General features: G+C 38.0%; 3 protein-coding genes across 4 annotated transcripts; 1 reads left to right on the forward strand and 2 right to left on the reverse strand.

Annotated features, from left to right (window-relative positions):
- The first annotated feature begins 1442 nt into the window (after window positions 1–1442).
- Window positions 1443–7523, forward strand: LOC120103984 (protein NOI4-like). The gene is made up of 3 exons (XM_039127703.1): window positions 1443–1550; window positions 6794–6994; window positions 7164–7523. Exons 1-3 carry the CDS (start codon window positions 1545–1547, stop codon window positions 7206–7208), a joined length of 252 nt encoding a protein of 83 aa, XP_038983631.1. The 5' UTR covers window positions 1443–1544; the 3' UTR covers window positions 7209–7523.
- Window positions 7524–8441: 918 nt separating this feature from the next.
- On the reverse strand, window positions 8442–22152 carry LOC103722478 (transmembrane emp24 domain-containing protein p24beta2-like). 2 transcript variants are annotated; one of them, XM_039127697.1, is made up of 12 exons: window positions 21320–22152; window positions 18415–18736; window positions 18163–18303; window positions 17834–17965; window positions 17121–17333; window positions 16619–16837; window positions 16153–16500; window positions 15562–16079; window positions 12430–12619; window positions 9360–9546; window positions 9174–9281; window positions 8442–8734 (listed from the first exon to the last, which is right to left on the reverse strand). In XM_039127697.1, exons 1-12 carry the CDS (start codon window positions 21589–21591, stop codon window positions 8601–8603), a joined length of 2784 nt encoding a protein of 927 aa, XP_038983625.1. In that variant the 5' UTR covers window positions 21592–22152; the 3' UTR covers window positions 8442–8600. The 2 variants fall into 2 exon arrangements, with proteins under 2 accessions (XP_038983625.1, XP_008811267.1); XM_008813045.4 differs by lacking the exons at window positions 15562–16079; window positions 16153–16500; window positions 16619–16837; ... (3 more) ...; window positions 18415–18736; window positions 21320–22152 and adding an exon at window positions 13533–13679 and having other exon boundaries at window positions 12430–12639.
- Window positions 22153–22556: 404 nt separating this feature from the next.
- Window positions 22557–23521, reverse strand: LOC120110119 (probable mediator of RNA polymerase II transcription subunit 26c). Its single transcript, XM_039124069.1, has 3 exons — window positions 22837–23521; window positions 22661–22734; window positions 22557–22569 (listed from the first exon to the last, which is right to left on the reverse strand). Exons 1-3 carry the CDS (start codon window positions 23248–23250, stop codon window positions 22557–22559), a joined length of 501 nt encoding a protein of 166 aa, XP_038979997.1. The 5' UTR covers window positions 23251–23521.
- Window positions 23522–24259: the final 738 nt, after the last annotated feature.

Consider the following 24259-nt stretch of genomic DNA (forward strand, 5'->3'; position numbering starts at 1 on the left):
TTTTGTCCCCCCCTCTTCTAGCTGACTCATATTTTATCCTACTTTTCTTTTATCGCACCGTGCAATTTGACATCATTCCTCACTACTTACCAATTACCAGTCTCCAAGACCTGTTTGGCTTCTTGCTAACTCTTGTGAGACATATTTACACTGGTATGAAGGGAATGTACGAAAGGCTGTGTTGCTCTTCCAGTTTCTAAGGTTTTTGTAATATCAAAAATCCATCCAAAGGTTTGTATTGGGATTAAACGTGCTTTGAGAAGCCATTGGTCGCATATAAAGTTCCTTGGATCCTTCAGCAGCTGGTGTGGCACCTCAAAATTCTACCTGCTCTCCATCCGCTTCACAGGATTCCCTCTTGCCATGGGAACGGAGGGATTTTTTGTGACTCATACAGGCACCCTTTAGCATCTGAATTCTTAATCTTTTTGAGAATATATAAAAAAATAAATTTTGTGAAAACAATATTTAATTGCTTTCTTTGATCCCAAAGATGATCGCAACCTATAAGTTCTGAATGAAAAAAGAGTTACCTTTTTTTTTCGATCAGTTTTTTTTCCCAATTATATCTGTATATTAATAAAAAATTAGTACTGGACATGTGCAATATATGTGTCTTGCCAAAGATTGTAAAAATGGCTGCGCGTGCTCTCTATAACACCATCCTAAAAGATAAATTACTTGGAATCTTCTTTTACTAAACAAAAATATCATTTTATTAATATAGTATTTAAAGGTTTTATTTCTTAAGAGTTTTTTTGTGTCCAATTTTAAGGATTTATTTGCTTCGTGACTAGAATCGAAATTGAAATTAGAATTGGAATGAAAATCAGAATGGCTATATTTCTCAAAATATTTAGTTCATAACTGAGATTCGGATGCTAGTTAAATTTTTAGAAATCAATTAACTAGAGAGATATTTTTGAAAAATTATTTTTTAAAATAAAATTATAGCAAAATGGGATTCAAATGTTGGGGGAAGAGTTGAGATTGAGTTTTGGAAGAATTAGGGCTTATATTCCTATTTCTTTCTGGAATAGAAAATGGGCTTCTTCTAATCAAATAGGTAGAGTAGAAGTCATTTATTTTCATTCCTATTTGAAAGCCCAGATTTTTTTGATCAAACTATTTTTGTTGTGTATTGGTAGAAATAGGTCGACCGACGTTAACAGCCCAATCCATCAAATCACGGAATCGTCCCCGCCGTCAAGTGCCGTCCCCAGCGCGCTAGCGAGGCGTCCCGTTCCGTTCCGTCAGCCGCATCCCAGCCCTGCTCATCTCAGTCTACCCACCCTAACGGAATCCCCACCTCCGGCGCCGTTACGTATGACGGCGACAGCGGTGCCCGCCCGCCTCGCAGCTCACACGCACGCACGTATAGTGTACGCCGATCCGAATTTTTAAAATATAAAAATACCGCTTAAAATAGTAAATAACAAATTCGCCCACTCTTGCTCGCCTCCTCTCTTTCACATTTTGTTTTCTTCGCTCGGCCCAGTCCCCTTTCTCGCTCTTCCTTTCCTCGCGGTTTCTTGGAAGAATTCATGTCGGTAAGGGCCGACGTCTCCCCCTTTTTCTTGCTATTTTGGTGAAAATTTTGAATTCCTCGTGGTCTCTTTGCTATTGTCGGGTGATCCGGTTGCTTGGGAGGGCTTTGACCCCTCGTTTGGTTGAATTGATCCCGTAGGGTTTTGGGGATCGATGCGTGAGCTTTCTGTGCTGTTGATGCTTTTGGATTTATTATACGATGTAAAATCGATGCGGTGTCGTGCTTTTCCCCTGTTTTCTTTCGCTTCAGGGGTTGATTTCGATGATGGGTTGGTCTGCTAGGGCTTCATTTTATACCATTTGGGAAGTGACGATTTTGTTTCCTTGATTAATCGTTTTCAGTTTCTTTAGTCGATTGGATATTGGTGGATGTTTGGTGGTAAAGTAGTTAGGGTTTACTGTTTCTTTCGTATGGGCTTCCTTTGAGGATTTGTTCTGTTAATTAGTTTAGATGCTATAGAAATATTTCTTTTTGCATAGTATCTTTATTGGGAGCTTTCTGAAACGTCATTCTAGGTTCGTATTGTGCTTTTGTATACCATGTGTCTTGGAACCAAATTGATATATAAGTCGCATTTGTTCTAGAACTTTCACAACAATTATGTTCTAATTACGTGGTACGTAGCATTGATTTGCTCTATGGATTTTTATTGTCAATTGATATTTCGTTATCAGTTGTTTTTTGTTTGAAAGATTCTTTTGTGTTTTGGCTGGGGTTTGTCTGAAACATGATAATCTTTGTGACCTACCATGAACATGTTTGTAAATTTGCAAATACTGCTTGAGATGGTTGAAAGTAACTGAACAGGTGCCTTAGATCTGTCAACAGAAATGCTTAATTATATGAAAATGTATTAAATTTTCAATTTCCAATGGTTGTCTTCGAGAATTCTTTTGTTTTTGAGAAATTACTGGGTAAACATTTATCATTAGCAAAGAGGGACTAGGTTTCCAAGAAGATGTCTGGGCTCTTACTGATGAAGTGACATCAGTCAATCTAGGTTAGGCATCACATACACACACAGATATATATATATATATATATATGTGTGTGTGTGTGTGTGTATTGTTATCCTTGATGGGGTTGAAGTTGACAGCCTTAACGAGTTCTTTTAGTTCCATCTGAAGAATGATCATGCATATTAACTTGATCAAAGAGTTATAGTGGTATATCTTGGGGTTTGGGCTCCAGAAGTTTTTATAATATGTTCTACTGAAACCTTTTTGTTTATTTATTTATTTATTTTTTAAATTGGATATACTTTGAAAGGGTTGAAGTTGACAGCCATAACCAGTTCTTTTAGTCCCATCCGGAGGAGAGATTGTGTATCTTAACTTGATCAAAGAGTTCTAGTAGTAGATCTTGGGGCCTAGGTTCCAGAAGTTTTTATAATATGTTCTGCTGAAACCTTTTTATTTTTTAATATTAATTGGATGTGGTGGACTAGGATTTTGTACCAGGGGATTTATGATGGGGCTGACGGTTCTTTTATCTTTGTGCTGCTGTTTATATGAGGAGGAGACAAATTGGAAGGAGATTAACAAGTCTAACATTATTTGTGACTAGAAGTTATAAATTATCCTAGTTCTAGAGCATGAACATTGTAAAGGTTTCTAATTTTTTTGACTTACATGTATTACCATTTGAATTTGGCTGACTTAAGTCCATGATTGTGTTTGAGCCTAAAAAATTGTGCCATTTTCACAAATTTACCTTTTGGTTATGATGGCATGCAGAATTATCCTATATGGAGTTTTGATTATATTGCAAATAGATCAAGGCACAATTTGAGGAAGTTGACCCTTAAGTTATCAATCTTGGTTCTAGCTCAAGACCTGGGATGCAAATAAGAGAATGTTTATGCCAGATATTTTAACTTCCAATTAGGATATTCTTCTGTCTATGCTAATTTTGGAAACCAGACTAAACCTTTCTTCTTTTTTATTGGAAGTGTATGTAGGTAAGTCTTTTCTATCTGTGACTTTTTTTTAAGGTGTTTGTCATTTTCTGATTTTGTTTTGAGGATAACACAGGATTGCTATTTATCCAAATTACTTACAAATCATTAGCTTGATTTATGTTGGTAAACCATCTCCTGCAGATATTAACTATTTGTCAAAGTTCTTTACAATCTTATATCTACCATGTTGCTCAACAGCACTTGAACACTTCAGTTTCGAGGAAATTTGGAGTGTCGGCACTTCCTGGGCACTTGGATACAAACATGACCCTCTTGGATACCCTAAAATTGGAGTGTCCTGCTTACATTAGCTAGAGATGTAAGCTGCCATCGCAGTCTTTTTTTCTGAGTATCTTGTTAGGAAAAAAACTAGTATTTTATGTTGACTCTTATTCATTCAAGTGTTAAATAATATAAGCTGATATGGTTAGACACAAGGTGTCATACGAGTACTCTTAACAATGGCCATATAAATTCTCAAGTGGCCACTTAATAGCTGCCTGGTGTTGGACCAGTTAAGTAGTTTTTGCTTGAGCATTTGTTACCGTTTATGTACCTAAGCAGCTGTCTGCTTCATTGTGTCACATATGAGTGGATTTGCATCATTTGCAACTGATCCTATTGCAAATCTAGTTATGCAGTGTTTGCTTTACTTTTTTGAAGCTAATATGGTTCTCTCATTTTATTTTTTTGTTATTTTTGGTTAATGTATATTCTTTAAGAGTTCCTGCCTAACTTTATATGCATCTTATGTAAGCATTCTGATTTAACAAGATACTTTTATTTGGTAGGAGAAACAATTGGCTATAGGCAAGATTTTTAGGTGTATATGTGGATATATGGGCTGAATGTATCTTTATGGTTTAAGATGTTACTGTAATCATGAGGCCTTGTTCCAACTATTTGGAGTCAGTTTTGTGAATCCTTATCCACAAAGTGTTGCTTTTAGGGCGACCTCTGCTGTTATATTCGCATAGGATGTCAAAACAAATATTTTTTCTTTGTAGCACCATAGCCATCTATCTCCTGGGTTTTTGCCTTTCTCCCAGTATCCATGCTTTTCTTTTACCATATTGCCTCTTATTTTTGGGTTCTGAGCTCCGGGTGGGTGGCATCTAGGCAGCCAAACTTTACTGGTAGTCTCTGCATTGACTTACATGTTTCTTCGAATCATTTGATTTTTGGTTCGTAGGCATCTTGGATGCTGTAGATCATATAAGATGACATATACTCTGATGTACATATATCTGTGTGTGTTTGTCACTTCACAATCTCTTTTGCCTTTGTGCTGCAATTTAATGTATCTCACTCTGTGTTCCTCCATAGTTGTGTTGAAAAATTATAGGCTCAAAACTCTAGCAAGTTGGATGACCAAACAAGCCAAGTATTGTTTAACATTTGACCTAAAACAGTAATGTATATGTCATCACTTCTGTTATGTTTTATTTATGAGTTAAGCATAGATTTTTCAAATTACATTATATCTTGAAAGTATTCTGTGCTGTTGCGTAGCATGTAAAAAGGAATGTTCATTGCCTATGATTTAAAGCATAATAAAACATTAGTGGATTAAATACAGTACAATATCCAATCTGATTATATAAGATGGAAAGGATGGTTGGTTGACTTTGTTCCAAGTTGCCTAGCTACCTGGGTTATTATGTAATGTCAGGGTTATATGATAAGTCTATTATTGAGTCGCCTGGATGGTTTCAGATGATGCTAAACTGTAGGCAAAATACTCTCTGTCATGGCCATCCATACGCACAACGTCACAACTTTGATAGCACAAATGTTAGATGGACACTTGATTATTTTTTCCCCTCACTTGATGAGTCATATAGACAGCCATTGTCAAGATCTTAGAATAACACTCTAGCTGTTTAGAAGAGACCACAAAACCTGGGCCCTCTCAATGTACTTCCCTTTCTGATCTAATCTATATTCTCCATCTATCCTTTAGAGAGACTAATAAAATTATATTATATGATTAGAAAATGAAAAGGCCAAAGGTATTGTGGTTCATAGTTATCATCTATTATGTTTAGTATTTCCTACATATGGTAAATTTTCAAATAAATTTATGTCTGACTAGCCACATAAGTTTCCTAGATGTATGAAGATAGTAGGCTGTTTGATAACCTTGGTCATATAAATTGATTTCTTTTTTCTAATGTTATGCAGTCAAACAGCAGTCTTCTGGGTACTTATATGATTATAACTTCAGAAGACTATATTATTTGGAAGTACTATCTTTTGGTTTTTGAAATTGAAGACTCTGACAGTTCAGGCCGTATATGCCATGTTTGGATGATACACTCAGTTGAAAAATCTGGAGAATGAGAAGTGGATCAAATGGTGGTTTTCTTATAAGGATGTTACTAAGGGTTTTGATGCCGGTAGCAGATCAGCACAGTTCCAGGACCGATTATAGTGACCATTAAACACAAGAACAAAGAGAAAAAATAAAAAAACAAAAATAAATTGTGAAAAATAGTGTTCCAGGATGCTAAACCTTTGCAAGTGTCAGGATACAACAATTCTGGTCTGGAGAGTCCTGGGCCTAATCTCTATCTGGTCTAGTACCGTCAGAATGGACCAGGTCCTTAATCCTTGGATGTTACTCTATCAATCATAGGTGCCTCAGTAAATTCATAATAAAAAAACGAAGGGGCTGGAAGCATGGGAAATACCTGGGGCAAAGCCAACAAGTGACTAAAGGCAGATGGTGCTTTAAAAGCAGTTCTTAACATCATCATGGGTCTCTAGATAATAGACCCAAAAGGAATCAAGATTGTTATGTCTCTTTTCTTATTCACATTTTGTATATAGAGGGAAGAATCAATTCAAAGAAATTTCAATACAGGTCTCAAAAGTAAATAGAATGACAGTTATTCATGTAACAAGAGGATAGAAACAATCAGGTAAACAAGTTTTGCAGCTGAATAGCTAGGGGATTTGGGAAGAATCACAAATAGGGACTAAGATGGTCCATCCAATCTTAAAAACATATACAGAAGATTCAAGGCCTTCATGCAACTGCTTATAACAGAATCTACAATGCCTAGTATTCTGTTTTAAAGAAATTGGCTGCATGCTGCATTATTAGAAGAGAACATCACTCTGTCTATGGGTACTAAATCTACCTGTTTTAGTATTTAGGTTCTTCTATCTTGATACTGCTATCTATTGATGGAAAAGAAACTGAATGTAAATAATTTTTTCACTTGTCACACCTCTAAAAACATCTCCATTGTTGCTGATAATAGTGTTTTGGATTCCAGCAGGACAAGGGCCGGCCGTTACCAAAGTTTGGTGAGTGGGATGTTAATGACCCTGCTTCTGCAGAGGGATTCACTGTGATCTTCAATATGGCCAGAGATGAGAGGAAGACTGGTGGCAGCACACGAGGGCCAGACTCTCCTGGAAAGGAGGAGACAGCCTTTAAACATGGACCTTATGCTACCAAGCCAAATGTGAATGCTGTAAGTTCTTTTTTTGTATTCTAGATGATGCATTCAGTTTTAAGCCATTTGATCTTTGATTGTCTGTGAATACTGACAATCGTAAGATTGGATGCAACATCCAGGCTTTTCTATTTTGTGTCTTTATCCTAGTCATCTGTTATTTTCATCAGCTCCTCTGATTCTGCAGAAAAAATGGTTTTGCTGCATTCAAGCTAGTTCAGCAGAGTCTTGATTGTTCAAGGTTGTGTTGGTTTTGCAATATTTTCTGAAGGATCAAAGCCTTAGCTCAGGAAGCAGGTTCTGTTTGATTTTTCTTTGGAGTAGTTTGGTCAAGGTGAGGTGGTGTGAGAGTAGTGACACAGGCTGAGGATGGGAGAGCAAGGAATCGCCTTGTTTTGTATGTAGTTATATGAATGTATACTGGAGATATAATCAGAATCTGAGTTTCCCTATTTTTGTTATTTGATCATTTTACTGGTGTTTCTGCTGTTATCAATTATGTTGGAAATCATCAATACAAATAAGCTTGAGTGATGTTTCTGCTGCACTTGTTCCTGCTGGATGAGAAACGTTGATTTTTTTTTTTCTGTTGTTATGTGTGCAAAATGGTGAGGCAGCTCTGATAGCCAGCAAAATCGCTGTTTACACATCCATGGATGACACTTGGTATGTCAGGAAAGCAAGCTGTAACAATGTAATATTTTATAAACAGGTGCCGTTGAACTATTTTAAAAATGCTAATGACCGATGATGCCTTCTATTGTTTCTATGTTTGCCTCACCCATGGTTGATCACTCATGCAGACAAATTTTATATCCTTTTTTTTTGTTGAAGAAATATTACATCCTTCAATTCAGAGTCTAAGCTCAAAGTGTCTAATATATTCTATGCTAATTTAAAGCGAAGACATTTTTGTGAACTTGAATTTCTTACTAGATTTTAGTATTTTATTCTAATGCTAGATTCGTGGTCGTGTGCGAAACCAAAATTGCTATCAAATTGCTTGAATTATTTTTGATTTTCACTAGTTTAGGGGTAATGGTATGCCAAAGAATGTTAGGGTTGGCGACAAATGGGAGAGAGTGAGGAAGAATGTTAGGACTGGTGACAAATGGGAGAGAAGGTGGGGAAGAACAGCATAGAAGCGACAGGGTTGTGGTGGCCGTCTGGAGAGATGGATGTTTTAGAGTTAGCTGGAGAAGGCAATATCCTTGGGGGCTTTCCAATATGACTGCCAGAAGGATGGGAGGCTGGTCTAGATTAAAAGCATGGTGTAACTTTTTCTCACCGACAGTAAATTAGAATACCAATTGGATACTAGCATACTCATATTTAGAGATTAACTTGGGTACATTAGAATACATCTTCGCTCAAATTCAATTAGATCTAAATTAAACATTGGGGATCCCATATTGGTGTTGGATGTGATCTGCTATATATAAACTACTTAATACACAAAAAGCCATAATAGTTTAAAAATTTTCCATCAAGAAAGGTTTTTATCGCAACTTTAAAAAACACAATACAAAATTTAAAGAATGGAAGTACAAATATGGTGAAGGTCCTCAAAAGTTCAAGTATCTGTTCTTTGAGAGGTTAGCAATACTCTGCAGTGATGAGAGGCCTAAACCCTTGACATGCCAAGCTTCCGCTCAAAAAGGCGACGGAGGAGGAAAATTTGGAGCATACTAACTCCAATGAGTGCTGCTGATTCAAGAAGTGCCTTGTGCATTGCCCTCCTGCTCATCCCTTCGTTCACTGCAATTGCATTACAACTAGGTTAGTCTCATATTTATTTATAGCTACACTTCTGTGCTAACGCCGTAGAAAAGATAAAGACTTGATTATAGTTAAAAGGATTTGAGCTAGATTTGTCGCAAAAATATACTGTCAGCCACGGAAATCATCTAGATAAATACTTTTTAAAATTAAATTGGGACCACTCTTCTAGATGAGCATGCCAAAGTAAGAACTTCCATATAGCCATGCAGTTGTTGGAGAATTTAGAAATGTGTCAAAAAATACAATTTCTTTGGTTATTATTAACAATATCATAACAAGCCAGCAAAGGAAGGATGGAGGAACAAAGTACTCGATAAATAACTCAGGCAGAGAAAATGACTAGGCTGTCTCCTCACAAGTTTATGTCAGCAGCAAATTAAATTATGCGAATATTAAAAAGGATGGAGGAGTATACCAAGTGCTTGGCGGTCAGTCTGTGCCTCCAGCCAGTGTTGCTCAAACTGTATATTGTAAAGAGCTTCTTCTAACTTAGAAATTTGTTCCAACAAAGGGGCAAAATGCTCTGCAAATAATCCGAAGATGTTAACAAAAAGATATGCTTTGACTGATAAACATTGAAAGTGAGAATAAGCAGGCTTACCATCTTTTGCATGCTGATCAAAATGTGTGAAATGGCCCACATGTATATCAAAGTCAATGGTTTCATGGTAAGGGGACCTGTTGGTGAAACAGAAACGGTGAAGACCTTTTTGCTGGACTATGAATTCAAACTTTTCACTTGTCTTGTCACGAGCATCGTGGATTTGATCACCATGAGGGCCCTTCACCTGATAAAACATCAGATACTCGTGAGGTCAGTGATAATATAAGAAAATGGACAGTGGACCACAACTATAAAAAATAAGCCATTCTCCAACTATTTGCAAGCTAGAACTGCAGGTTGTCATATGTTTTTATTTAAGGACTTACTGAAAGCAGTAGATAATCAGATAATTACATGCGCCCGTTTCTTTCAGATGATGTCAATGATTAACAGAAGACAGATATAAAGGAAAGTGCACTAATCAATGAGGGGAGTGCACTAAATCATGCAAACAAACAACATTGCCATGCAATTCCAAAAGAATTCGGTTGCCATATGTTTTCATTTAAGGACTTACTAAAAGCAGTACATAATCAAATAATTATGTGGGCCCCTTTCCTTTTGGATAGTGTCAATGATTAACAGAAGACGGATATAAATGAAAGTGTACTAATCAATGAGTAGAGTGTGTTAAATCATGCAAACAAACAACATTGCCATGCAATTCCAAAAGAATTCAATGACTTTAGTGTATTCTGGTTCATGGCTCCCACAAAAAAAAATCACACAAGGAATAGGCATTCAATAAGGTTAGCTGAGTTCGTTAAGTTAAGAATTAAAATTTAAAAGCATCATCTTGATTGGAAAATGTTTGGTCTTGCGCAATTGATTAAATACACCAAGCCCCAAACAAACCCAAGAATAGGTAATAGACTGACACTAAAACTAGCTCTCAAATAGAAATTACCTTCATAAAGTGAGTGGATTTTACTAAAATCCGACAAGTCAAAATTGTAGGAAAATCCTTTCAGCCTAGAAGTTCTCCAGATATTCTCTTTTCAATTGTCATAAATTAGTATTAATGATAAAACTACATTCCCCATTGACTACTGAAGCATTAGGAGTGGAACCGCAATGTGTCATTACAAGAAAAAATTTTGACCTGGTCAAAGCATAGATGTAGATATTCACCTAGATGCTTCCCCGTAAATCTTCAATGAATGCATTTCCCAGAGTTCTAGGCTATAAAACTATGTAGTAGACATATTGATCATATTCCCTTTTATTTATCTTTGCTCCTTCTAAATGACATAAGTTGCAGAAAAAACAATTCATCAACCCATGCTATGTTCTATGACGAAACTGATTGAGAAGGTTGGGTAAGGCCAGAGGCCAGACAAGATGGAGATAGGTGGGGAGTATCACTGCATGGACAGGATATATCTGAAATGATCACTTAACACTCTAGACTATATTAGGTCCATCCATCATTTAGTTTTATGAAAAAAGAAAAAAAAAAGATCAAGTGGATAGATTTATACCAACCATATCTTCCATATTTGATTTGATGGGTCCATTGTTGGAGTTGCAAGAATGTGTATGTGATGTTACTCTTCTTTGAAAATGGCCAGAGTAAACTTATGGTGAAGTGGGATATCAAAAACCTCCTTGACAACTGCTTGTGGGGCACAGATATGAAGATGAATGCTCTTTGCTTTGGTGGTTAGGTAATATGAAGGTATATCTACATTATTTATTTTAGATGGACCAAGCTTCACTTATCTGTTATATATCTTAAGAAATGAACACAAAATAAAGCCAAAAAAATGAGATCTAAAGTGGGTGCCAAAAGCGTGAGAGAAAAGAAAAATGAGAAAAAACATGATCACTCGTGAACATGCTGTTTGCTACACTTTTATTTTCAGTATGTTTTCTTCTTCTCCTTAATGTTAACTATGCACCCTTCCTCATCACTCAAACCATAGCTCTTCGTCAACCCCACAGTCAACACTATCCTATGGGCCTATAGTTGGGTTTTATCAATATGTGCAACCCATGGTGACCTGTTGGTTTTGAGGGAATTTCCTTAAGCAAACTTGTCCAAAAGGTTCCAAATAGCTTGAACATAACCACACTTCAGGAACAGGTGGTTCACCGTCTCATCGTGCCTGCCGCACAGTGAACATCCTTGTAGAGTCGACCAATGTTCTATTTTCTGATTGCCTACCATAAAGACAATTGTTTAAAACCAGCCAAGTGGAAACCTTGAGCTTCTCCAGTACTTTGCATTTCCACAAAGCAGAAGCATAGAGTACTAGACTATCTCCTTTGTGCAAAATAATTAGACAAATAGCTTAACAAGAACTCTCCATTTCTTCCCCACTTCCACAAAATTTTATCTTCCTCCTCTGACAGGCAAAAATGCAGAAGCTCCTCTGAAGATTCCATCTCTTACTCTTCCTCCTCAGCAATTATATATCTGAATCTTGTTCTATACTTAAAACCATCTGTAGAAACTCCTCATCAGTCACCAAACTGTTCTCAATATCTGCTAATCCGAAGAGCTTCAGAAACTGGATGCTCAAAGCTTGTTTGCCCAAATCCAGCCAAAAATTGTTGATTCATTTTTGCCAATAACCCTATGCGGTCAGAAAACACATATTGTAACTCTAACAGGCCTCGCCAGAAAGGAGAAGCAACACTTTTTAGAGCAACGCTACTCTCGTTAGGGATCCTGCTAACAATATAATTTCCCCCAAAATTCAACAAAGAACATTTAAATGATTCTCAGTTTTCATTTGAGAGAGGAAGCCTGAAGAATAATCTATTAGCTGGAAAAGTCATTCTTAAAAGCATAGATACATAAAACAAGTCATGTATTTTTTTTCAGAAATTTTTTCAAAAAAAAAGACCATTAAACAACTGGGTGATGCTCCACACAAATCGAGTGGGTATTTATCAAAGAAAAAGCCAGATTGATCATGAATCTTATGTTAGATTGGACTTTTTTTGAGTCAGTCAAATATAATGCCCAAATGATGTTGACAAGGAAGAATGTTCGATAGACTTAAAATTTAAAATCAATTAGAGTATCAATTCCAATTCTCCAGGAATGCCAAAGACATACCACAAAATCAACACCCTCATCACCATAATGCCACGACCTTTCAGCTTTGATCACAACGAACGACACAAGAACTGTATCTCCTTCGTAGGGAACTGAATGAGAGAAACATTCTTCCCTGTCTATCACAAACCTAATTCCAGCAGCTGACCACACACTCAACAGAAGGCTCAAGAATACAAAAAGTAGAGAGCTGAAAGAGCATGTTTCCATCTGCACATGACCGCATTCAAATCAGAAGAGACAACAAACACATTTTGCTGGAGCCAAAGATATAGCAGCAGTTATCAAGTGAAGCCCCCATGAAATACATCACAAAAAAGAAAGACAAGCTAGAAATCGGTGCCGGGGACCTGCTTGCAAGCTGTTGTTTAGCTAAAAAATTGTTCAAATCAATATAAACTTAAAATCAACGCTTTGCATTTATTAATTCAATGTCTAACTCATTTTGTCAAAAAAGAAGATTTTTTAGAAGTTCCGACAAATCAAGAAAAGACTGCACCAGCAAGAAACAAAAAAAAATGGGGGGGAAATAGAAATTTGATACTAAAGATCTCGGCAATAAGGACTTGAACAAACAAGAAACTTGCTTGAGTTAATTCATTCCAGAAAAAAACCATTTTCAATCCTGGAATTGTAATGATCATAGGTCTACGGAACTCATTTTTCTGTACCACGTCATACCAAATTTCAAGATTCAGCAGATTTTTTTCAAAAAAAAAAAAAGAAAATCTAAGCTTAAAAAAATCCAAAAATACGAATTTACTAAATCAAGAACTTCCATCGAACGGAGCCATAGTTACCTCTTCTGTACGCCATCAGAGCGCTTTCATTTCTCATAAACCCTAAAAGAATCCTAGAACAGCTAAAAGAATTCACTAATTTATAAATTCATCGGATCTACACGCTCTGAAATTTCCCGATCCACGACCAACAACCGGAACACATAAAACAAAATACCAATTCTTGATCCCCACAGATAAAAAAAGAAAAAACCCGACTCCTAGATCCAGCATTAGCGAAAATTAGGGTCCATTCTTCTGATATAAAGAAAAAAATAAATCAGAAACAAGCGCAAAGAATGCTCGAAAGAAAATGGTGAATACCTTTCGATCTGCTCTTCTAAATGGGAGGGAGGAAAAGCCGAGTTATTTCTTCCCCAAACGGCTCTTTTCTTTTCTTTTTCCACTCCTTTTATTTTTCAAAGCAAGGGTGGGGAGAAGGGGAGAAGCTTTGGGGACATAATAATTAAAGAAATAAATATTAAATTCGCTTTTAAGTTTTCAATAAAAAAATCTAGTTTAATGGATCAAAAGCTTTAATTAAATTAGTGGATACATCCTTCCACCCCAATTCCGAAAGAGTTCGCCGACACGCGGGGCCCGCCGTCAGGTACCGTTTAAGTTCGGTGATCCGGTTGACTAATTAATTAAAAGGGGGTATTAAATGGATGATTAAAGAATATTCTTTTTAATAAAATTTTTTGCCTCTAAATATTCAATTTTACATAAAATATTCTTATAAAATTAATATTTACATGTACACCCTCATAAAATACTTATTTTGCTATTCTATTTTTTTTAATTTTTTTTTTTTGCATACCTACACTATCGAACACCGTTAAAAAATTAACGGTTTTAAATTAAAATAATTAAAATATTCTTAATACGTAGATATGTACAAAGAAACATTTATAAGACAGTCACGATGACTAACAAAAAAAAATAATTTTAAAATTTTATTTGATTTTTAATTAAAATAATTATGGTTTTTATTTACGTGTTCGAAGAACCGTTATGTTAGAGGCATCCGTGCAAAAACAGTGTTTTATGAGGTACAGGAGTAAATATAAATATTAAGAAGGTGTCTATGTAAATTTGAATTTTTGAAAGAGTATTCATGTAAAGTTTTTTTTTTTTTTTTTTTAATGAGTTCAAGTCCAGTACGTCTTCTGGCAGCACGGTTCACATGTAACAAGATGCAACAAATAAAACTAGTGAGAAGATGTAGGGGGGAAAGAAGGTAAGGTAATGTAATGGGCTAAGCAACCTGTGGAATTGTTGATCTTAGCAATGTTGCAGATCGGTTCATTTCATGCTGAACCGCATGCAATTGGGCAACAATTTGGTCTTACATACGTTTCGATTAATTCACCTGCTAATACAATTGACTTGTGTAAGTGTTACCGATCTATTCCATATCAGTCTAAGCTTTAGAGATAAATTAGTTAGCTAATTTACTATCAGATCACAAGTTTTCCGACCCTTTTTCTGCCGGTTTAAGTGCTTGGAAAAATTAATTACTTAATGATGAGCTTTAAGATTTATGAATGTGGGAATAGGTTTTTAAAAATCATGTAGACTGCATCCTCACTGCCTCATAGCTTAAGTTTGTTTTCTCCAGTAGCCTGTACGTGAAAATTTCTTTACCTCTCTGCGCCAAAGGCAACTTGATCCGGGATCTTTCATTTTTATGTTTCCTAAGTTTTCTATAAAATTTCAGTTTTTATAAATGATATTTGCATTTCTGATTCTCTATTGACGGATCTATTATTCACTGCATAATATATGCTTGGCATTCAGGTAATGTGTTGAAGGTGGCGCTGGAGATAGTGCAGGAATTTTACTATGTAAATGTCGAACTCAGTATAATGTGCCTCCTAAGCTATCCATATGGTGCAATTTTATTTCTTTCTAATATAAACTTGTTCGTGCGAAACCGATGCAGAGCATGAAAGTTCGACAAAGCGCATATAAGTAGCTTGCTCACCACATGATGACTTCCTCCATTGATGAGATGGAATGCATGCTTTGATGAGAATCAGTAATTATATAGGTAGATGATGAATCACATATCATTAGTTTGATATAACAAAGAGATGTTTTCAACTATTAAGTTGCCTTTGCATGAAGCAATTCAACATGTTAAGCCCTTGATGATGATGCTTCAATATTTAGGCTAGCTAGAAGAGCATGGAGATCTCATAATACAACAACTTGCCTCTGCTGCAGCAGATTTCCATCTTATGCGCCATGACTTCATGAATCAAAAAGAACCTCCTGTTCCTTTCTTTTCTGTCATTGAGAAATTCTTGGAAACCTGAAATACTGCTCAGGAACCATGTAAGCTAATAACATGGCCAGAGCAACCGAAGTCAATGTGACGGAGGTTGGCATGCGTCCCCCATCATTACGGAAGAACATTGCTTGGTAGACGGGCATGTTGATGAGAACGACGGACGCACAGAGAACAAACTGCAGCAGCATGGAGCCAAGTAGACCAATTCCTTCACCCAACACCAACCTCTTGGCTCCACCGATGAGGCAGACGAGGTTGAGCATCGCAAGCGTCGCTAGGATTGTGAACATGGGAGAAGGCGAGCCGAACTCCATCATCTCTTGCTCGTATCTCTTTGAGACCTCTTCGTCAGCCACCTTCGCAGTGATGATGAATGTAGACTTGTTAAGACCCAGATGCCGAAGGATTGTGTCAACGAACGCGAAGGGGTAAGAAGCCAATCTCTTGAACAAATACATCCGCTGCTCGTTCCACCACCTTTTCATGGTACATCCAAACAAAAATGCCTCCCATAAACTAAACATAGTTGTAGCAGCGATCACATATGAGAATGGCACGAACCATATGCCAGATGCCTGTTCATTAGAAATGTAACACAATCTGCATGAGAGAGAGGGAGATAGAGATAGAGAGGAAGACGATTCTTACTTTTGGAAACAAGGAAATGCCATGCAGAAGGGTGAACGGGGGGATGATAACGTAGTACAGTGTTGGAAAGGAGCAAGGAGCCCATAGGCAATATATACTGTATCCCATTTGAAGGCCCAGCTTTAGTTTCCCCTTCCCATAGAGGAAGGGGCAATACTTGGATAAGAATATCTGGAAATCCCCCTCAGACCATCTCTTGTGCTGCACTAGCGTCTGCGCCAATGTCACAGGGGCAACACCTAAGAAACCCGCTCTCGAAGGATTGAAGTAGATGGATTTCCATCCCCTGCATTTGATTGCCAAGCCAGTGATCACATCCTCCACCGGGCATCCATACTTCAAACCCATCTACAAATCCAAGTTCACTGAGGTCGTAAGAAATGAGAGATGGATATGCATAAAGAAAGAAATAAGTTCTAATAGACATGTCGACATATATTAATCTAAGATGGAATGGCAGAGAGACCTCTTTTCCCCATTCAGTGTTATCCTCATAGGTGCAGGTAATAAGACTTTTTGCTCTCTCCTCCAAAGTGGATGCACTAGCTTCCATGTTCCTCTCATTCGCTCGAAGTGCTGCTTTGCAAGTTTCATTGAAGTGTTTCCCACAGAGACTCTCTCTTCTGTGGAAACAACCAGATCCCACGTACAGAGGCCCGCCATATCCATCCAAACCATGAAAGTCCTGCTTCATATCCCGAAAAAAGTGTGAGGTAAGAGTTTGAAATCTCTATTATGATTTAGAAATTTAAACAATCTTGTATCAAGAATGCCAAATTACAGCATCACAACTATCATGCCTCCTCTCTCTCTCGCGCGCGCGAGCGGTGGACCGATTTTACACCATATATATAGTTGAAGTCAGTAATGTTGCTTGTCAGAGATTTGTGTTGCTAAATTTACTGATAATTTGTAGATGAAATTTTATAAGATTTTGGCGTGGAGCTTATATTGTTGATGCCACCCACCTTCCAAGCCCACATTGGTGAACTGCCATAAATGTCATTCTTGGTTATGTTATTGAAGAGCTGTGGAAGTTGCACATATGCGATCTCATGGCCCTTCTCTTCATCCATAAGGAAACATAATGCATCTTTTACAGTTTCTGAATTGCTCGAATACATATCGCAGTCAACATTGAGCATGACTGCTCCACTACTAATCTCTGATGAAACCCTTACCTGAAGAATGCAAAAAATTGGTGAGAATGGAGGGTGATTTGAGTATTTACTAGCAAATGAACAAATGCAATGAACATTAAAAGAAAATAAAAATGGAGGAATAATAGAGAGAAAAAACATGTTGGTTAGATATGAATATCAATACTTTTGTTTGTTTTTAAATTTTGAAAAGAATCCAATTCGCTGGGGATATGCATAAGAGATAGATAGTTTATTATTATTATTATTATGACTATTAAATACTAGAGCAAGTCCAATTGATTTGAAATATTTAGGAAAAAATTTATAGATGAGAAATAGAGACTAAAAAAATAAATATTAGTATGCATGCATTACATATCTTACATCATATTTGTATTGTTTATAGACATTTGTGAAAAGAGAACAAATTTGATAGACTGAATCCAAAATGATATATTTCCCTCTCATTTGATAATATAGTATAGATTTTATAGGAGCATTAAAATAAATATAGGTATGCATCCAAATGGAGTTTTTACCAGAGAATTCATAGCTCCAGCTTTGAAATTATGGTGGCGATAGGGTCTCTTCTCACGAGCCATGTAAACCAATGTGGGCAGTGTAAAGCCTTCATCATCAATAGCATTCGTATCTCTCCCATCAATTAAAATCTAAACAAATATAGATCAGAAATCACAATGCATTCATTGAAGAATGTAGGTATACATTTTAACTTAGTACAAGTTGGCTCACTCAAAAACCTTAGCACAAGATGGCTTTTCTACATTATATATAAGACATAAGCTCTACATTTATGGGTGAATTATGGTCATATCCTCCACCAATAAGCACAAGCAAACCAACTTACATGGAGAATAGCTTGGTGATCTCGAGAAGTTGTAGCCCTGTTCCACTCAAGAAATCCTCTATGCTGTTTGCGAATATTTTCTGAAACCTTCCCAAATTTTACGGCATCATTGATTCGGTTCTCCATCTCTGTGTACAGGCTCTATGACAACATAGGAGTTCAAGTGGACAGAAATTACTGGATATACATATCAAGCAGTCTTAATAATATGCAGTCAAATAATTGAAACATGACTCTAGTATGACATGTTACCTTTATTTTTCCCCATTCAACAGCTTGTAGGCCATCTTTTGGGCACATACATTCTCCTTTAAAATAAGCATCTGGAGATCTAGGCTCCACCTTGAACTTCTTGCAAAAGGGTATCCAAGACTTTGCAAAGCGAGACGCCTCTAGGAGAGCATAGAATGTGAGCTCAGACCCAGCATCATCAGAGAGGTAGACACTAAGCTTCTCCGGCGGGTACTCGTATGCCATGACTGAAAGAACAGTGCTGATCACCATAGCTGGTGGTTCTATCATTGGGTCTGCCGTGCACACGAAAACATCGACATTGGGCAACTTGGCTTGGTATCTATTCCATGAAAGTTCACATTGTCTTTTTTCGATCAAACAATATACGTACTGTTAAATATGTTTGCATGAACTCATTAAGGATGTTCATTTTGGCCCTTTTAAGAACAAAACGAATGTTTGGAATAAAGGCCTAGCTCCTCGTATCTGAGTGGAGTTTGCAGTTTAGATGGGAATTCAATCATCTAGAGTTACAGGTGCAGATTGGAAGCTCACAAAATGGGCTCGATTAATTTGCATCTAAGAATGAACAAATCACTACATGTGGGAGAGCCATATAACTCAAACTATATATGGATGATGAGAACTTGGAAGCAAGAACCCTTATTACTTCGATGCCCGCCGTAATCGCAAGATAAATGACCGGAGATGAGCTTGTTGGGTTACTGCAGGGTTGCAAAAAAGGTGACAGGTCATGGGCCGGAGAATTTGGTGTATGAACAAGTGTGGGAATAGTTAACTGGTTAATCCGTTTAATTTATTTCAACTTGTTATAGATCGGGTTAAATTATCTGTTTAATAAATGGCCGAGTTTTGGATCTGAATTTTTGACCTATTTAATGATTCGAATTGACAAAAATTATGCATCCAATTTGACCCATATCTTGTCCAACCCGACCCGACTGCCTCCCATATCTACAATTAACCTACGGAGCACGGGACTTTGGACCTTTGATATATTGTGGGCAAGAAATGTTGATGGTGAAAGACTGTCAAGAGAGAATGGCAGGCTCGGGTGCAAATTAAGAAAGATGCATGTCTCTTGAAATTTAGGGTGCCAAAAGCTAGATGGTTTCTTTTAATTTTTCATAGACATGTGTAGACATGCTAAACTAAAATCACATATATTAATAGCAGCAGACTTTGAGCTTTGTGCTCCATAGAGCGATCCACTTGCACTAGAATTTTGTGGATCTTGAAGATGCACCACCCGAAGACTTGAAGATTTTTGGTAGCTAGAAACTGCTACAAGGATTTTTGAGAGAGAGAGACTTAATATTATAACTTTAAGTCCAAAAAGTTGGGATGCACCATACAAGACGGTAGTTTATTGTTGAAGAACCGGTACGGAACCGGTACGGAACCGGTTGGGACCGGTACGCCACCAGTTCGGACCGATACGGGACCGGTTTCGTACCGGTCCGGGCCACCACCGGTACGCCAACCGGTACCGGTACGGCGGACCTTAATTGGAACAACTTCCAATTTTCAAAACTGCTAGTGTATTAAGAAATTCCAGTACCATTTGGGATGGCAGTTAAGAAAGAAGCTTTTATGTCTGAACTAGTCCCTTGCGCACAGTTACCAATTTAGGATTTCAAACAGTTCCAAATTCATCTAAAGGGAGGAAATAGATAGGTTATGCAACATCTTGAAGAGGTTCAGTCATCTAATTCTTCTCTATATGGTGTTTCTAGGTGCTGAAAATTAGATGGAATCCCCCTCCTAAAAAAAAAAATCCCTCAAAATAAAATCAGGTGGAATCTTTACAGCGACTAACACTTATAAGATTCTAACTTTAGTGGAATCAAATCTTGATTAGTAGGTAATCTTCGGAAAACTCCAACACCAGAAAAAATCAAAATCTTTTACCTAGTATTGTATTGGACCAACAAAGAATCCTTACAATAGTGAATTTAAGAAAAAGATATTTGCCAGCTCCTGAGAATTGTGTTTTCCGTAATCTAAAAGAAGAGAACATATATAGGTCATGTTTTTAAAATCACTAATTCTCTAGGGTCCCTTTTGGTATTACTTCCGTCTTCTATTTTTGTTTTCAAAATCCAAGAAAAAAAATGAACTAGAGTGAACAATATGTACCGTAAAACCCCGTTTATTTTTTACAATTTTTTGCACAACTTTTAAAGTTTTGGCAGTATAAATCAATTGATTTAAAAAAAAAAAGATAGCAAAAGTTTTATGCAAATGTTATCTTCAATATCAATCTTCATATATTATTTCAGTGATATAGAGATAAATAAAAAAAATCAAAAATCAAAAAAAATAGTAAACAACCCTAAATCTTTGTTGTCCACGGCTAAATAGGAGGTGTCTGGCTAAAAAAACCACCATTATTCTTAAAAATATATATATACAGAAAAATAATTTCAGATAAAAGCAAAAACGGATTTTATAAGGTTAGAATGGCCATTCTGATACCTTTGAAAATATCAGGTTCAATGTTAATGACTGTTTGAGAGTTGACTCTCAAATACAATGATTGAAGTTTGCTGGACTGGTGGGCCTGCTTCATCGATCTTTTCTTTGCTGAATGTTTATTTTTAATTCTTGTCGTTTTTACTTTGAATCAATCTCTCTCTCTCTCTCTCTCATTTTTCTCTTTGCGGAGGTTGGAAACGGCGGTCATAGTTTACTGCACCCTTTGACAAAAAGACAAAACGAGGCGTGGAAATCGGTGAAGTTGTTTTCATGCCAATATTTTTATCTTCCAACCTTCACCACCGTCCACCCATGTGCTCGAACCTAATCGTGTGCAGTTGTCTCTACTAGCTTTGTCTGTGTGTGTAAGAGCGAGAGAGAGAGAGAGAGAGAGAGAGAGAGAGAGAGAGAGCGTTTCTCTTACCTCTTGGAGAGCCTTTCTTTGAAGGTGCGACGATATACTGGATTCCAGCGCACGGATTGGTTGAGAACCCAGTAGAAACCGAACCAGAGCTCAGCTCCAAAGAGCCCCAACCAAATCCACCTCCCTTCTTCTCCAAGCTTTGGGATGTGGCTAGCTCTGTACACCCAGATTAAACACAACCCAACGAACACAGAGAAAGCATAAAGTTTATACCAAATCCTTCCCTTTTCTCCCTTCGTCTCAAACAGAGGACTCTCATCTTCTCCTCCCATCTCTCTCTCTCTCCCTCCCTCGCGCGCGCCCCCCCTCTCTGGGCATACGTGTGTTTATAATGTGGTTCACGGCGCTTTCGCTCTCTCTCTCTCTCGGTCGTCGTTGTTTCTTGTTATCCAAATGTTGGGCCAAAAAAAATAGCGGCAAACGGCCGACGTGGATCCGGGTTGTGTCTTTCGAACGAATCAACCGTTGGATCACCCACCGCACGGACATCAAAGCGCTCCGGGCTCCATCACTCACTACCGGCACAGATCTCAAAGTGACCAGTGGGTGATCCAATGGTGGATTCGCAGGAGGAAAGGTGAATCCTTCCGTTGCACGAAAGATACAATCACAATCTCTGATCTAATAAAATAAGATTGGTCTTGGACTCCTCTACATTATCTTTATACAAAATTAGAAGATATCTGAGCTGTATTCGGAGTATTTTGTTGTTAACAAGCCGCCAGCACGCAGAGGCGGCCAATGCATTTGGGGCCAAGGCGGACTCGCTAAATTTTTTTTTTTTTAAATGATAAAAAAAATTTAATAAGTGCAACAAAACCCAGAAACCTAAATCTTTGATTAAAAAAAGTCCAACCTCTGAAAGAAACTCAAAAATTGCAGGCAAAGATTGCTTCTTGGAACTTGGAAGCGCCCAATATGGTGTGGCTACATCCAGCAACTATGACTCCTTTGTCCACCTGATGATAGACTTCATAGTGGAGAGACTTGAAGTCATCATGATGCAGAAAAGGTTTAGCCAGCTGGGTGGCCTTCAACTCGATAGGAAGGTGAGGGCATTGGTCAATTATTTCTTTGAGATGTTACAGATACTCTCAGATGACAACCATTCTAAACTTCGAAAAGATGTACGAGAATTTGGACTTCTTGGGAGAGAATGACAGAATCGACTTCAAACCTGAAACCAATTGCCGTACTTCTGGCGACGGATGCTTGCGAAAGCCGTTCACATGCCTTCCTATATTTGTTTCCTGAATCCAGAGAAGAAGAAATAAAAACTAAATTTTAATAAAAGTATGAGACATAAAACAAGAATTTTTAAAAAGAAAAATTAGAATTGACTTTACCTTGAGATTCTTGAATGTAATCTCCATGTCTGCAAGATTTTGCAGCAGGCTTACCAAAGAATCCTCCTTCTGTGCGAACCAACACAAAAATTCATTCCAAAAAATAACCTTTTTTATTATTAAAGGAAATAAAAAGAAAAAAAATGCAGAGAAGAAAGGAAGGCAATGGACCTGATCGGGGTCTTCCAGGAACTCTTTAATGGCCAAGATTTTGGTCTTGTCGTCGATCGGATGGTCATCGTCTTCTTCTTCTCGCTCTTCTCCTTTCTCATCTCCGTTCATCGACAGAGGCGACGCCGTCGCCGCCCCCTTCCCGGCCGCGGGGCTACTACTCCCCTTCCCCTCCATTCCCCCTGTCGACAGGCCGACGGCCGCCGCCCGCTCCGCCGCGGCGCCGGGAGCGCAGTTCCGGCACCCATCCGCCGCCCCTGGCCCCGCCGCGTAGAGCCGCTCCACGATCCCGTCTCGCCGCGCCCGGAGCTCCTTGCCATAGTCCGCGGCGGCGACGTCGAGCGCGGTCTCGATCAGCGTCCACAGATCTACGCCCATGCTCCTCATCACTCTTCTCAAATCTCCCGCATCCATCGCCCTCGCCCCTCCTCCCTTCCTCGCCGGACCTGAAATCCCTAACACGCTTTCATTACTCCCATCCTATCTATCATTCAAAACCACAAAATCCATCGACTGGGCATCATCGTCCCATTCGATCTGGACTCGACCGAAAAGGAACAAAAACCAGATCTTTCACGCAAAATCGAACAAAAACTGACATTCCTCCTGCAGATGCTCCGGCGACAAAAGCACCCAGCTATTCCTCGTCTTCGGGCCGGGCCTAGGCGGCCGTTGGGCCGGCCCTGCCAGCACCGTTACCTACATATTACCAGCCTCATTATTTTTTATTTTTTTTAAAAAAAAGTAATATTTTGCAATTTTCTGTTCTGGATTGGTGGTGCTCTATCTCGATGGTGGAGTGCTACCATCTGGTGGTGGATCGGTAGGCACCGGTGGTGGGGACGGGTGGGTGAAAGCGTAAGTGAGGATCTATACGGGGTGTGTTTAGTCCCACATTAATTATTCGCCGAAGAGATTTTGGGTACTTATACAGGACTAAAGAACCCAAAAAATACCTTTCAGCTAGTCATTTTGGGTGAGATTCTATGTTATGACAAATGATATCAGAGTGAACTCGATCTATTACCTATGTGGATTAGGAGACACTGCAACACTGGTTAATAGAGGCTAACTATAGGCTTATCATGGTGCTTGTAATTAAATTTTAACCCTTAGCTTGATTAGGATGTTAGGTCTTGAACAGAAAGAATATGCGAGGACCCGTAGGTTGTTACAGCGAAGGCAACACACGTTTACTTTCTTTATTTTAATTCTACATCGATGAAGTTGGCTGGACCATCAATATTGCATTGGTTAAGTACCACTCTTGGACCCTACTGCTAATTACACATCAAACAAGAATTGTGACCCTGTCTAACCAAAACAGGGTCAAAACCTTCCTTGATGTGTCATTAATTAGAGAGGGTCAAAACCTTCTTTGATGTGTAATTAATTAGAGGTTGGGTCCAAGAGCGGTACTTAA

This window comes from Phoenix dactylifera, chromosome 1 (assembly GCF_009389715.1).
Source record: "Phoenix dactylifera cultivar Barhee BC4 chromosome 1, palm_55x_up_171113_PBpolish2nd_filt_p, whole genome shotgun sequence".
Classification (NCBI taxonomy): Eukaryota; Viridiplantae; Streptophyta; class Magnoliopsida; order Arecales; family Arecaceae; genus Phoenix; species Phoenix dactylifera.